Source organism: Gigantopelta aegis, chromosome 8 (genome assembly GCF_016097555.1).
Source record: "Gigantopelta aegis isolate Gae_Host chromosome 8, Gae_host_genome, whole genome shotgun sequence".
Classification (NCBI taxonomy): domain Eukaryota; kingdom Metazoa; phylum Mollusca; class Gastropoda; order Neomphalida; family Peltospiridae; genus Gigantopelta; species Gigantopelta aegis.
In genome coordinates, this window is record NC_054706.1 from 58,505,719 (window position 1) to 58,522,051 (window position 16,333).

The 16,333-nt window shown below is 36.3% G+C and overlaps 1 protein-coding gene across 1 annotated transcript in view; it reads right to left on the minus strand.

Annotated features, from left to right (window-relative positions):
- Positions 1–5,179: 5,179 nt before the first annotated feature.
- LOC121379901 (calpain-A-like) overlaps positions 5,180–16,333 on the minus strand; it is a 29,921-nt gene continuing 18,767 nt past the window's right edge. The window contains exons 8-12 of the mRNA XM_041508573.1: positions 11,758–11,826; positions 8,837–8,930; positions 8,125–8,212; positions 7,307–7,449; positions 5,180–5,978 (exon numbers count right to left, since the gene is read on the minus strand). Of these exons, the coding sequence (XP_041364507.1) occupies positions 5,694–5,978; positions 7,307–7,449; positions 8,125–8,212; positions 8,837–8,930; positions 11,758–11,826 (679 nt within the window). The 3' untranslated portion in view covers positions 5,180–5,693. The remainder of the gene's footprint in view (positions 5,979–7,306; positions 7,450–8,124; positions 8,213–8,836; positions 8,931–11,757; positions 11,827–16,333) is intronic.

Genomic DNA, 16,333 nt, shown 5'->3' on the forward strand with positions numbered 1-16,333 from the left:
TTGTGGCTGTAACATTGTTATTAATATGAGCAGGCCCGTGGATTTTTGTATGTACTTTTGCCTGCCTCGGGGGCACATACCCTGAAAAGGACAACCCCTGTTGTCTAGCTCTTTCTTCCAGCATATTGGTTTAAACAAACACACCCTCTAAACCTGGCCGGAGTACACCCATTTTACACAAAAAGCACTACTTTTGCATGGGCCGGAATTACCACAAGCAAGTCTTCAATGTCAACAAGTTACACATGTTTACAAACTACATGCTCTCCTCTGTCACTTCAGTCAAATAGTTACCACATCATAGCTGTCTGCCATGAAATAATCACAGTCAAACAGCAGACTACTTGCGCAGACAAATGGGAAGATAACTGTAATCTGAGGCCAGATGTGTATGTAACTTTACTAAAAAAACAAAAAAACAAAAACAAGTACGAATCAAAATTATACCAAGGTGATGTTCCAGTCTTATATATTATTTATGAAAATCCCTCGAATAAAAACCATAAAAATATGTCAGTATTAGCATGACCTGTTACGGTATTCAAACAACCGGAACAAAAAATGACAATAAATGACCTGTTATAGACAGAAATATGAGATGTATTTACCCGGAAAATCACCTGGGTATAATTATTCATGCGGATCCGAGTCCATGGTTTTAAAAGAGCGGTGAGATGGGGTAGAGGAAGGAAGGAAATGGTTTATTTAACGACGCACTCAACACATTTTATTTACGGTTATATGGCATCAGACATATGGTTAAGGACCACACAGATATTGAGAGAAGAAACCCGCTGTCGCCACTCCATGGGCTACTCTTTTCGATTAGCAGCAAAAGATCGTTTATATGCATCATCCCACAGACAGGGTAGTACATACCACGGCCTTTGATATACCAGTCGTGGTGCACTGGCTGGAACGAGAAATAGCCCAATGGGTCCCACCGACGGGGATCGATCCCAAACCGACCGCGCATCGAGCGAACGCTTTACCACCGTCTTTATGAGAAGTAACGGTTATGAAGACGAGCTCTTGGCTACTTTTTAAAGGGACTGTCCTGAGTTTCCTGCATTGTAAGATGTTTCCGACTGATAAAATCATGATATAAAATGGACCGGCCTCGGTGTCGCAGTGGTTAAGCCATCGGACTACAGGCTGGTAGGTACAGGGTTCGCAGCTCGGTACCGGCTCCCACCCAGATCGAGTTCTTAAGGGCTCAATGGGTAGGTGTAAGGCCGCTACACCCTCTTCTCTCTCACTAACCACTAACCAAGTAACAACTAACACACTGTCCTAGACAGACAGCCCAGATAGCTTAGGTGTGTGCCCAGGACAGCGTGCTTGAACCTTAATTGGATTATAAGCACGAAATATGTTGAAATGAATGAATATAAAACACGTTTAAACTAATAAGATCATTTTTCTTATTTCCTGTGTCTGCTACTCCCACCCCACCCCCTCATCCCCGCTAGGTCCGACCCTAATCTGTAATATTGTACAAACCTGGTGTGGCGTTTTCTTCTCATTATAAATCAAGTGTATTTCTGGCAAGCCTAAACTGAAACGTTTCAAATGTATTTGTATTTTGGTTTTCAGTTCTTTTATAAGCGTTATTACGACTGCAAGGCTTTTAATTAAGGGCCCGATGCCGGATCGAATGCTGTCGGTGGGCCCATTGGGCTATTTCTCGTTCCAGCCAGTGATATACAACTAGTGTAACAAAGGCTGTGGTAATAGTATGTACTATTCTGTCTGTGGGATAATGCATATAAAAGATATATTGCTGCTAATCGAAAAGAGTAGCCCATGGAGTGGCGAAAGCGGTTTTCCTATCTTAATACCTGTGTGGTCCTTAACCATATTATGTCCCACGCCATATAACTGTAAATAAAATGTGTTGAGTGTATCGTTAATTAAACATTTCCTTCTTTTTTTCTCCACAGCACATGCACATTTTCACGTCAATATGCTCTAGTGGTGTTAAAACAAACTTTAACTTTTTTTGGTGCCACATATAAACTATGCAACTATATAAAATGTTTTTTTTATTAAATTACATTGATATCATTATTGTTTACAAAGAGATATGTATTGAGAATAGAGCACAATAAAATATTAAAATTTTATGAAGAAATAGCCAATTAAATTTCGTTGCGGATTATAATTTCCATACGAGTATGTATGTTATAGAACACACAGTGAAATAGTTATGATATATTCACAGTAACAGTATATTGCAGATTTTAATGCATAACTTTTAAATGCAGTCTTAATATGCAACATATTGAAAGATACAACAGCGCTGTTAAAATACCTACCTGCCTGCTTCAAGTCGCAACCTGTTAAATACTAGTAAATCACACTTTAGAGATAAATCTGGGAAATCCCATTCGTAATGTCCAAAACTGTATAAATATTTGGGTATTGTGTTTACTCCAAAATTATCCTGGAATAAAGCTCACCTGTGTCTGGCTGCTCAGGCAAATAAGTCCATGTTGGCACTATTTAGATACCAAAAAAGGGTTGGAGATATAAGTGTAGCTGACAGCTTTAACATATTTTATACTATGATAACACCAGTTCTAACCTATGGGTCAGAAATCTGGGGTATTACTAGAAGCAAGGTAATAGAAGCCATTCAGATTAAACTTTGTAAACACCTTTTAAAGGTGGGGAAGTCAGTAAAAAATGATTTGGTATTAGGTGAGTGTGGAAGAGCCCCTCTCCAACTTATTTACATGACTCGTGTTACCAACTACTGGTATAAATTAATACAGCTTCCTCTTTTCAGACTGCCCAGACAGAGTTATGTCATGCTTAAGTCTCTTGATGGTGCAGGTCATATTAATTGGGCGACAGACATTAAAAAAATTCTTTTCAAACTTGGTTTTGGATTTGAATGGATAAGCCAGGATGTGGGAGACATCAGCAGGTTTATTAATGTATTTAAGCAAAGACTATATGATATTCTACAACAAGAATGGGCATCCTCTATGAGCGGTTCGGACTCTTGCTATTATTATAACCAGTATAAATCTCTATTAAATGTCCAATAGCCGATTTATTTTTCGTGCTAGGGTGACGTGAAACATTCATTCATTCTCTATTAAATTAAGAATTGAACGTGAACATTTTTGAGTTTCGTGCAAGTATGAAACGCAAAACCGCTTTACACACTGTATGAATGGCTTCGCGCTAACGCGCTACGCCATTCATACTAAAGTGTGTAAAGCGGTTTTGCGTTTCATACTAGCATGAAACTCAAACATGTTCACGTTCAATTCTTATAATTCCAAACACATAACCATGTCATTAATGTAAATCTCTTTAAAATAAAAAGTGAACTCTATTTTCCAACTATTTACTATTTTATTAACACGAAATTCATACTCAACATTAGCGGAATCCCTATGGTGGTTCGGCTTTTCCCGTCAATAGCCGAATGAGAGAATGACTATGTTACAATCATTAATACAATTCATATTATTTTTTTTGCATTAAATGTCAATACCAACTAGAAACATTTTGAATTCACTATAAACATATAACGTAAGTAATTTCAATAACTTTTAACCTGTAATAAAAATGTCTGAAGCGACCTATTTTGTATGGTATAATTTATATGTGAAGCGGTTGGTGTATGAATATGTAATTACGAATTGCATGGGCGCCATTTTTTTTTATTACTGTCCAGATTTACCAATTACAACGTTGAAATTACAGTTATCAAATTTTGAGTGCGTAAAAATTCCATATGTTGATAGATTTGACATGGAGAAAGTGGTTTCAATGTTTCCGGAAATGGATGAAATAGATGTGTCGCGAGTTTCTGTGTTTACTGGCCTTGTAATTGTGGCGACATCACGTGGTTACACAGGATGGTTTTGGCGTGTGTGTGACTTCAAATGGTGCGACACAAGTATTCGTGAGATTTAACGTGTTTAAATTAAAATCTCCAAAAAATTGTATAGGAACATCTGACATGTTACGATGTCTAACGCTGACACTTGGAATTTTGACAGCAGACGATTACTGTTTGATGTCTAAAAATAGAATATCAAGGAAATTCCTCGGGGATTCCTTTGTTGGCATAATTCATAAAGTAGTTCAGGCTATAAGCCAAAATTAGCGCTAAACTGAGATTCATGGTGATATGAATGTCAGTTTTTATCATCACGTGATACGAATTTGACCAATCCAAGGGTTTATAACAAAGGCATTTTTAGAGATTGGAATTATTGTTGAATGTTATTTACACATGAATATCCCCTTGAGATTCCAAATTGCATTATCAAAATTCAGATGTAATAGTTTTGGTTTATGTGTAGATACAGGTAGATTTAATAATATTGTATATGAGGAAGATTATGCACTTTTTGTCAAGATAATAACCAGTTTTTTTATTGAAGATCAGCTCCATGTATTATTTGTATGCCAAAAATATAGTTATTTGAGAAATATGTACATTTTACCCTTTGTGAAAGTAAATGCTGGTCTACCATTAACAATTAACTTCATTAATCTGATGTCATCTCAAAACGAAATTTGTTTACTAAATTTATCAAAATTCTTATACTATGTATTTAGAATGAGAATGAATGGTGAACGTTTTTTACACTGAATATTTATAAATGCACTGCCTTACTATTACTATAATATAAAATTAAGTGGCAGACCGTTATGCGACTAAATCATTTAACGCATGCTCTTAAATTGTGTAAAGTGATTGTATTTTGGGCCAGAGGCCTTTTACTAAATAAACTGTCTGTCTGTCTAAATACAGATATACGTATATACTGATACGCCTATATGAGTCTATTCATCTTTTAACTTTTGTTTTGAAATGGACTGTTATTCAGCTCTTTTTTTTCTGCTTTTTTTTTCTTATTGGTATTATAATTGCTCTTCGCGGTATGCTAAACTTAAGTTTATGAAAATACGTGGGAACGTTTACACGACATATTAGGGACAAACAAAACAAAAAGGCGCACCAAACTTGTTCTATATATAGCAGTTATGTAATACATACCGCAATCGGGTACTAAGTTCAGAAACATATATAGCTCCCCCTTTCCAATTCGGCGGACCAAGTTTCCTTCATTCAAATTGCGCATCCTTTTCCCCTTTGGCATTAATCCTGCGGGACATTCCAAATTTCATAGCACCAAAACAACCGCTATTTTTAGTTTACACCTTTTATTCGTTGTCCAGCATGTTATTTGTGTTTATAGCTGATGAACCAGTTATAACTGATAATTATCGCTCAAAGTTTTAATAAAGAATAATAGTACCTGACACGTACACTGATACCAATATTAAATTAATATAATGAATATATTTACTGGCCACAAAAAAAAAAAAAAAAAAACCCCACTTATGACAACAGGTTGTTTCACAGATCTCACCAATGACAGGCGTGACCATATTTACTACGCTCTTTAAAGTTAGGCACATTTCGTACTTTGGATCCAGGCCATATAAATGTCTGTTTTATTAGAAAATGTTAATGTTATTAGCAATGGGAACTGATGTGGTGTAAAGGGACCTACAGCTATACAGCTACCATAAGCACTGTTGAAAAAACACTAGATACTAGGCAATATAAATTGTAAGCTGGATCTTGTGCTTTTCCTCAAAGATTAAAGACAGAAGCAGTTTTTGGGGTAGCACTAAAATCCGGAATTTGTAGACGATCACCATCTGTAGCTGCGTGTTGCACCTGTAGCACGTGAAGTAGGTCGGACAGGGTTCACGTGCTGTACTCTTGGTGGTTCTTCAGCCATCACTCTAAGGTAGAACTCTGCTTCCATGGAAGCCTCGGAGGTGCACGGTACTATGATGTAGATGCCGGGGTCCAGTTCAAATCGCATCGTCCTCTCTCTGTAGGGCCAAAAGTTTCCAGACGTTTTCTCTACCCTGGGCATAAAGTCGTAGAAATTGTCGCCTGTGAGACGGACCGGTCCCCGACCTTCCTGAAGCTAGTAGATAAAAACAAATACCAGTAAATAGTTTATAAACAACTTGAAATATATAGACTTATTTTATGGGGCTTTTCGAATACGATTTTTATGTCAACAAGTCATGTGTGAAAACCATATTTTCATGAATTGCAATGAGCGAAAATACGATTTTAACACATCACGAGTTGACATAAAAATCGTATTCGAAAAAACACCAGGAAATTGTTTATTTATTATATACATCGTTCCTAATTTTTGACAATATCTTTCGCTTATCCTATTTAGTGATGTTCCAATGATCGGTTATAATCGAAAATCGATCGGTTTGGCTCTGTTAATGTGATGATCGATTACGAAAATCCCTAATCGATGCGTGGGAAAAAGTTAATTGTGTAGACAAAGAAACTAGATATTAATTAGTTTTTAAAGGTAAAATTAGCCATGTTTAATGTCTTAATGCCGATGAACATGACAGTAGGTACATGTTCCTTGTAATTCAAATCCTTCTTATGTTTTTTACAATTCTAACCGATTGTGTAATCGAAAGTTGATAGGTTAGTGCCATCCAATTATAACCGATGATCGATGATGAAATTCTCAACACTAATCCCATCGAAAACAAGTAACGCCATGATATATTTGTTCCTTTGAAACCTTTGCCGATAAGTTACTTGACCGTGGACTTTTCTTTGGAGATGAGAAAAAAATGAATACGAAAAATTTGAAGTTTATTTACTGTTTTATCCTCAGACAGTAACCCAACAAAAGAAAAGGAATGTTTGTTTAACAACACCTCGGCAGTTTAACCTACGGCAATTTGGTGACTAACATGGGATTATGGTGACACTCGGCGTAGACTACTTAACTCCTACAGGATACAGAGGGCGGGATGTATCCCAGTGGTAAATCGCTCGCCTGATGCACGGTCAGTCTAGGATATTTTTCGCTCTAACCAGTGCACAACGAGTGGTACATCAAAGGCCGTGGTATGTGCTATCATGTCTGTGGCATGGTGTATACAAAAGATCTCTTGCTATTAATGGACGAATGTAGCGGGTTTTCACTCTTAGACTATATGTCAAAATTACCAAATATCTAACATCGATTAGCCGATGATTAATAAATCAATGTGCTCTAGGGGTGTACTTAAAAAAAACTTTTTTCTACCAGATATATAGCACACAGTTCGGTTTGCAATTACCTGTAGCAAAAATAATTGAAACAGTTTAGCTTTCAAAACGAATAACTAAATATCAAGTAAATGTTTTATATTTACTGTTATTTAGTTAGCCTAACATAATCATGTAATGAGAATACAGAAGTAACAGAACTATAAATAATATTACCTTGAAGATGACGAAGCCAATGAAAACGTCAAATTCATTTCGAACTCGCCTGTCAGACACTTCCATCAGGTTAACAATCACACTGATTCGCCTGTCCGCCTTATCGAGGTGTACTTCGTACTGAGGATTCATCCAAAATGAACCTGTTAACGAAATACATAGCAACCGATAAAGAGATATCCGCCTGCTGCGACCACCACCACCCAGCCCCTTCCCGCCCCATTATAGTTATAGAGGGAACCTCACCCTAACCCTAACCCTAACCCTAACCCTAACCCTAAAACTACAAATGTAACTGTAACACCTAATTAGTTTTATGATAATTATTATCATAAAACTAACCCTAACCTTAACCAACAGTGGGATAACGGTTGGATATTTTACCCCAAAAGTAGCCTCTCCTTGTATTGGGGTGGCTGCTTGTACAGGGCCGTGTTCGGGAGGTCGAGCGCTCGCAAACAATATGGTATCAAAGTCTTCTATCATATCACATTATTTTATCTGACGTTAGGCGAAAAAACCCAGTCTAGCGAGTGACTGCGATCGCTTGCCATTGCTGAACGCGACTCATGTTTCCCTGTGTTAAGACATTCACTTTATTTCTCTATTATATATTTCATTATTACTTTCCAACATTAGTTTCAAAGTTTCTTTCTCAAATTCATATTTCATCATTATATTCTAAAGACTAAAGTCACTTTGTAAAACACATTTAGCACATAAATATGGTGTATACTTACAACAGTGGTGTTTTAAAATATTGTTTTCTAATTTTACCCATTGTTGTACAAAAGTATTATTTAATAAACAGTACTTACTTGATGTGAAACTTTTAAAGGGACCTCCTGACGTCACGCCCCAAATCCAAGAACCGTGGAATTCCTGGACTGACCACTGTTTCTTTTTCTGAATTTAAACATGAAAACAAAGATTATTATGAACATCTGTACTTAACTTGAAATGTTTGTTTTCTTTAACGACATCACTAGAGCACATTTATTTATTAAACATCGGCTATTGGATGTCAAACATGTAGTAATTCTGCCATATAGGCTTAAAGAGAAAACCAGCCACATTTTTTATTAGTAGCAAGGGATCATTTATATGCACCATGTCGCAGACAATAATAATATGATAATGATTAGTATTAAGTTTGTTTTGTTTGGGGGGTTTTCTTTAAGAACCTTCTGTTTTCATTATGACTACATTTATATAGAAACAATGTGGACAACTTTACACACTATTATGAGTATTGCTATGACTTTGTATTTTATTCATGATAACAGGTAATTTTTAAAACCAAAGTTCTATTTATTCTGACAAAATACTGTAATGAATTCTATTAAATTTAAAATACATGACGTCATTGTGTATGACGTCATATTTAGTACCGGCAAAGTCATTAGTTTGTACGTTACACCAGATGCATTTATCATTTCTCAGTGAGAAATTATGATTTTAATTTTCCCCGTTATGAGTGCCCGCTGAGGTAATAAATGTGTATAAGAATGAATTTAAGAGAGCGCACACCTCTACACTTGCAATCTCGGAGGATAACGCATCCGGGTACAAGTGACACATTTCCAACTCGTCAAACTGTTCTTGAAAATCTTCCAAGGAAATCCTGAAATGTTAAAGTGAAGCTGAGGGCAATGATGATAACAATAATGACGATATGGTGTTGCTGGTATAATTAACTGACAAAATTCATTGTTTATCTGTTACAAGTTGTTAACATTCTGTGCTTTCTGTAACATATTTTTATATATTGCATATTAGATATATATATAATTACAAAATTTCCGCGTTTATACGATTTCCTCAATTGGATCTCTACTAAAAATTTCTACTAAACCGGTCGCAAATTTTCTGGCACAAATACGTCACAGGTTAAAGGGACATTCCTGAATTTGCTGCAATTTTTAAGATGTTGTCGACTAACAGAGACCTTTTAACGATTGTAATTACATATCAAATATATTTTTCTGCATAAGATATTAGTGGCTGTATATTAAACGTGTTTCTGATCGTTCTAATATTTGTACAAGGTTAAATTTCATTTTATTTCCTAAAATATTATTTTTTCGTACGTATGAAATTATTTGAAAACAAAATCCAGTTTGGGCTTCGTACAAAAATTAGGTCGACCAGAAACACATTGAATATACAGACACTGATATTAGAATGACCAGAAACACGTTTAATATAGAGCCACTAATATTTTATGCAGAAAAATATATTTGATATGTAATCACAATCGTTAAAAAGTCTCTGTTAGTCGATAACATCTTAAAACTTGCAGCAAACTCAGGAATATCCCTTTAAGCAAAGAACAGGGTTGTTTTGTAATAACGTCATAAAGACAATTTCTGTAGCGTTCATATTATGTACAGAAGTCGTTAAATACTGACAAATGAACATATTATTCTTTATTAGTCGTTATCTAATCATAAGAGCTGATTAAATATGTCAAATTACACATCTATGTTCGAGCCGCTAACTGTCCGACCACCCATCATCTGTTAATGGGCTGCCTAATGACGTCACCAGCTAGTGACGTTTATAGACTTATTCTTACTAAAAATGTGACAATTTCCTATTTAAAATCAATCAGCAAACAGTTTAATTAGAATAGGGATAACCCTACTGCGTTACGGCAGTCGAACCCTCCCCTTGATCAAGCAAATGTTATCTTTGTTTCAGTACTTTTCCGGGGAAGCATGACTTAACCCCCATAAATTTCGCTAGCCACAGTTTAGCTCCTCACCCTCTTCTAAAATGTATGCACAAACGCCTGGACACACCATATTTAGTTAAAATACACATACATCAGCTTCTAGTGTCCTTTCCATGACCTGTTTAACGTAATGACGTCCCAGATGGCGTAATGATGTCATTTTCTGAGGTTTATCGAAGGGTAACATTTAGGGGATAATCCTACTGTGTTTTCCGATTTGCGGACGTAAATTTGCGACTATAAAACCACCGATATACGTCCGCAAATCGGAAAACACAGTAGGGTTATCCCCTAAATGTTACCCTTCGATAAACCTCAGAAAATGACATCATTACGCCATCTGGGACGTCATTACGTTAAACAGGTCATGGAAAGGACGCTAGAAGCTGATGTATGTGTATTTTAACTAAATATGGTGAGGGGCTAAACTGTGGCTAGCGAAATTTATGAGGGGTAAACACATGCTTCCCCGGAAAAGTACTGAAACAAAGAGAACTTTTGCTTGATCAAGGGGAGGGTTCGACTGCCGTAACCCACCATCTGCACAAGCTCCTGTCTTTATAATTATATAAAATCTGTTTGTCATTTTTGTTTATGAATTTATCGATGTACAACTGTCACAAACTTCATAAAATTGCGTAGCGTAGTGAATGATTTTAAAGTAAACACCTCAGAAAATGACGTCATTACGTCAAAACTGATTTATGAATTATGTGTAGTTTTAACTAAATAGTTTGTGCTGTTTGTAATTATAAGAATTGTTCGTAATGTTTTGCAAATTTATCGATGTATAACAGTTACAAATTTAGTATAAAATCGCTTCGCTACGCTACGCGAACAATTCTTATATATATATATATATATATATATCTATATATATATATATATATATATATATATATATATATATACTATTCACAAAAAGCAGGGGAAACGTGAAATATTAATATCAACTATTAGATCAGAGACATCCTAGTAAAGAACGTCCAGGTCTGTTTATCAACACACCGAAACACATTCCATAGTTTGCATGTGCATCACGCAGTTGCCCCGTACATGTACGTGGGGTGTCATTCTTGATTTTGACATCCAGGAAGGTCCACTAATCACTGTGGAACATTATTTCTGTCAGTCTTTTTCATTCTGTTGATCATACAGTTGTTATCGTTTTATTTTTAGTCATTTTTATTGTTTGAATTTGCGATTTACTCATAAACAAAAACCGTCAACTTTCAAATTTCACTTCTGACCCCAATCGTCCTTCAAGATCTTTGGTGGTCATAAATCCTACTGTAATACTGAACTACCGGGTTGTAATGTTTGCCCAATTAATTCACTATTATCATATAACCATTCCCCACAACTAATATACTTTACAATTTTGGCAATTGTTCATTATATACATACATACATACATACACATACACATACACATACACATACACATACACACACACACACACACACATATATAGATAGATATATATATATATATATATATATATATATATATACATATATATACATATATATATATATATACATACATATATATACAGTAAAGCACTTTTATCAAATATATTTCTCTTCATAATTCTAACAATTTGTAACAAGACTATTTCATAGAATAAAACAACACAAACTGGAATATATTGAACAGTCCAGTGCTTCTATATCTTCATGTATAAATATGATGAAATAAAGAGAGTCTTACCAAAATTCTCCATCGTCTATGACTCTTGCCATCATATCCGAGCGACGGACGAGACTCCATTCTGGTGACCTAAATATAATGATTTTGTTTATCTCTGAAGAGTTTTATCAGCTTACAAAATATAAGTATCTTAATAATGCGGCGTTCTCAGTATGTGATTAGTCGACTTCTCGTAGTCGGCCCTACAGAAATCGGGACGTACAAGACTAAAGTCGTTTCGATTTAACTGTTCTCACAGTACGATTCGATCGCATTCGACTAATGACGTAATGAGAACGCTCCGTTAGTAGTAAATGCCTTTCCAGAGCCCGTTAGAGAGGGTTTGGACTCGGAGGGAGGGTAGACGGTATACTTAAATTAAATTAGTTATTAATATTGGCAACTGAAATCACGAACTTGTGACAGATGTTGGGGAAATGCTGAGTTTTTTAATCACTGATCACGTCTTCAGACATTTTAAATTTAGTTTTTCTATTATTGGTATTACTGAGATGGCTAAGAGTGGGTGGCGGGTGTTGAGGTTCACAACAATTTATATAGGTTACTCCTAACAAATAGCAGCCCATGCCATGCCTCCGAGACGTAAGACACTGATTGAGACATAACACACACCTCCCCCCCCCCACCCCCCCCCCCCTTCCCACCCAACGGGGATCGATCAAAGGACCCATCATACCTGAATTATATCCAGTAAAAAATGCACATATACATACACATACACACACAAACAAACAAACACACATAGACACAAACAAGCAAACACAGAACACACACACAGAGAGAGAGAGAGAGAGAGAGAGAGAGAGAGAGAGAGAGAGAGAGAGAGAGAGAGACATGCACAGAGAGAAACACACACACACATACATATATACACACACAGAGATAGAGACGCATACACATACAGAAAGAAAGAAAGAAAGAAATGTTTTATTTAACGACGCACTCAACACATTTTATTTACGGTTATATGGCGTCAGACATATGGTTAAGGACCACACAGATGTTGAGAGGAAACCCGCTGTCGCCACTACATGGGCTACTCTTTCCGATTAGCAGCAAGGGATCTTTTATTTGCGCTTCCCACAGGCAGGATAGCACAAACCATGGCCTTTGTTGAACCAGTTATGGATCACTGGTCGGTGCAAGTGGTTTACACCTACCCATTGAGCCTTGCGGAGCACTCACTCGGGGGTTTGGAGTCGATATCTGAATTAAAAATCCCATGCCTCGACTGGGATCCGAACCCAGTATCTACCAGCCTGTAGACCGATGGCCTAACCACGACGCCACCGAGGCCGGTCATACACATACAGAGACACATACACATACAGAGACACATACACATACAGAGACGCACGCATACATACATACATACACACACACACACACACACACACACACAAACAAACACACACACACACACAAACAAACAAGCAAACAGAACACACAGAGAGAGAGAGAGAGAGAGAGAGAGAGAGAGAGAGAGAGAGACAGACAGACAGACAGACAGACAGACAGACAGACACACACACCAACATACGTGCACACATACACACGCAAAACATACATACACATGCATACACATTAAATGTAAAAAAAAAAAATAATAATAATAATAATTTCATTGCCTTTAGTGCCATTTATAAATTAAAAAAAAAAAAAAAAAAAAACCAACAACAAAAACAACAAACAACAAGCAAACAACAAACGCAAAAACAATGACATAAATTATTACTACTGTAGCAGCATATGACAAATATCTTGACAAATTGTTGAAAAACAAGAACTGTCCAAACTGTGACCGACTAAGTAAAACAGTTAGTTCGCAAAACATTGCATATAGATATTTGTACCACGCTTAGACAAAAGTATAAAAATATGCAACAAAGCTCAAGTCTGTACGAAGCCCAACTTTATTGGTAAGGCTTATTTTTAACCCAACACATGTGGAGGATGTCAAATAAGCCCCCCACCCCCATCTTAATTAAATAATGTTTTGTTACATTTTGACGCATTTGGACTCAGAAATGTATACGTTTCGAGGCCACTGTTTGGTGATAGATTTTATTACATTTCGAGCATTGTTAACGACGCAGAGCAGTATCAGACACAGCAAATGAACTTTGGGAATGCCGTCCGACTATTGTCGCGAGTAGAAACTGTACGAGCTTTTTGGGTGTTCAACACGTGCTCCCTCGGAAGAGTTTTAAAACTAGACTTGAAATGCAATTTCTTGCATTCTACAAATCAAATTCAAAATGACAAATGCAGAAATATGCTACGTATTTTGAATGCATTTTTTTTTCACGATGTATAATTTCTGTACATTTGTGAAATATTTAAATTAACAACTCTACGATCCAATCAAAACATTCGTTATAATTACAGTCGCAAATATCATGAATAATAATATCAAACAAATATACTCTTCAAAAAAAGTAGGGGAACCTGAAATATTAATGTTAATATCAACTATTAGACCGAACATACGTTTTGACCACATGAATCCTAGTAAAGAACGTTCAGGTCTGTTTATCAACACACCGAAACACATACCACGTGCGTGGGGTGTCATTCTCGACTTTGACAATTTCCAGGAAGGTCGATTAATCACTGTGGAACATTATGTCTGTCAATCGTTTTCATTCTGTTGATCATACAGTTGTTTTTGTTTTATTTTTAGTCATTTTTATTGTTTGAATTTGCGATTTACTGACCAAAAAAATTTCAACTCTCTAATTTCACTTTTGCTCAGTTAATTCACTATTATCATATATGTAACCATTCCGCACAGCTAATATACCTTACAATTTTGGCAATTGTAAATTCTTATTAGAGTTCCCCTACTTTTTTTGAAGGGTATATATTATTTTACAATGTGTAGGACTTTGGGTTTTTGGGGTTTGTTTAGTTCAACTTGTTTGACTTTTATGGTAGATCGTTTATATTAATTCCAGTGGGTTCAGTTCATGATCATTCTTCCATGGAAACCTTTACAACGCGATGTCCTGAAATTTAAGTTTTCCAGGCCTGTGGGCAGAGCCTTTCCCCAAAAGCCAAGCTTGGGGCCCTCCCCCCCCCCCCCCCCCCCCCACCCACACCCCCCCCCACCCCCCCTCCCCACCCCCCCCCCCCCCCCCCACCCCCCCACCCCCCCCCCCCCCACCCCCCCCCCCCCCCATCCACGCCCCCCCCCCCCACGACCCCCCCCCCACCCCCCCCCACCCCCCCCCCCCCCCCCCCCCCCATACCGTACAGACACCCCCCCCCCCCCCCCCCCCCCCCCCCCACGACACAGAGGACACTGACGACGACGGAAATGTAGTTTTATTGTCCTACTCTATAAATAAATAAAATTATGGATTGATACCACTATACATCAGATATATATATATATATATATATATATATATATATATAATATAATATATATATATATATATGTATATACATATACATACATATATACATACATACATACATGCATACATACATACATACATACACAAATATATACATATATATATATATATATACATGTATTTTTTATCTACAGATATATATATATACAGCATATATGCGGTTTTTTGGGTAATGTCTACATTTTTCTACAGATATATATATATATATATATATATATATATATATATTACAAGAACACATTGCAAAATAATATATACTCTTCAAAACAAGTAGGGGAACTCTAATAAGAATTTATAATTGCCAAAATTGTAAGGTATATTAGCTGTGCGGAATGGTTACATATATGATAATAGTGAATTAACTGGGCAAACATTATAATCGGTAGTTCAGTATTACAGTAGGTTTTTTGACTACCAAAGATCTTGAAGGACGATTTGGGTCAAAAGTTAAATTTTTATCTACAGATATATGTAGATAAAAATGTAGACATTACCAAAAACCGTATATATATATATATACTATATATATATATATATATAGATATATATATATCTATATATTATATATTATATATATATATATATATATATAGATAGATGAAAAAATGTAGACATTACCAAAAATCGTATAATTACACCTGTAGATAAAATGTAGACATTACCAAAAACCGTACCGCTTATTTCATGATGTATAGCTAATCACAGAGTAACATACAAAGTGCTGTATTCTTCAGACAATGGAAGGAGGGAAGGAAATGTTTTATTTAATGACGCACTCAACACATTTTACAGGCTGGTAGGTACTGGGTTCGGATCCCAGTCGAGGCATGGGATTTTTAATCCAGATACCGACTCCAAACCCAGAGTGAGTGCTCCACAAGGCTCAATGGGTAGGTGTAAACCACTTGCACCAACCAGTGATCCATAATTGGTTCAAGAAAGGCCATGGTTTGTGCTATCCTGTCTGTGGGAAGCGCAAATAAAAGATCCCTTGCTGCCTGTCGTAAAAGAGTAGCCTATGTGGCGACAGCGGGTTTCTTCTAAAAAACAGTGTCAGAATGACCATATGTGTGACGTCCAATAGCCGATAATAAGATAAAAAATCTAGTGGTGTCATTAAACAAACTTTACTTTTTACATTTATATGGCGTCGG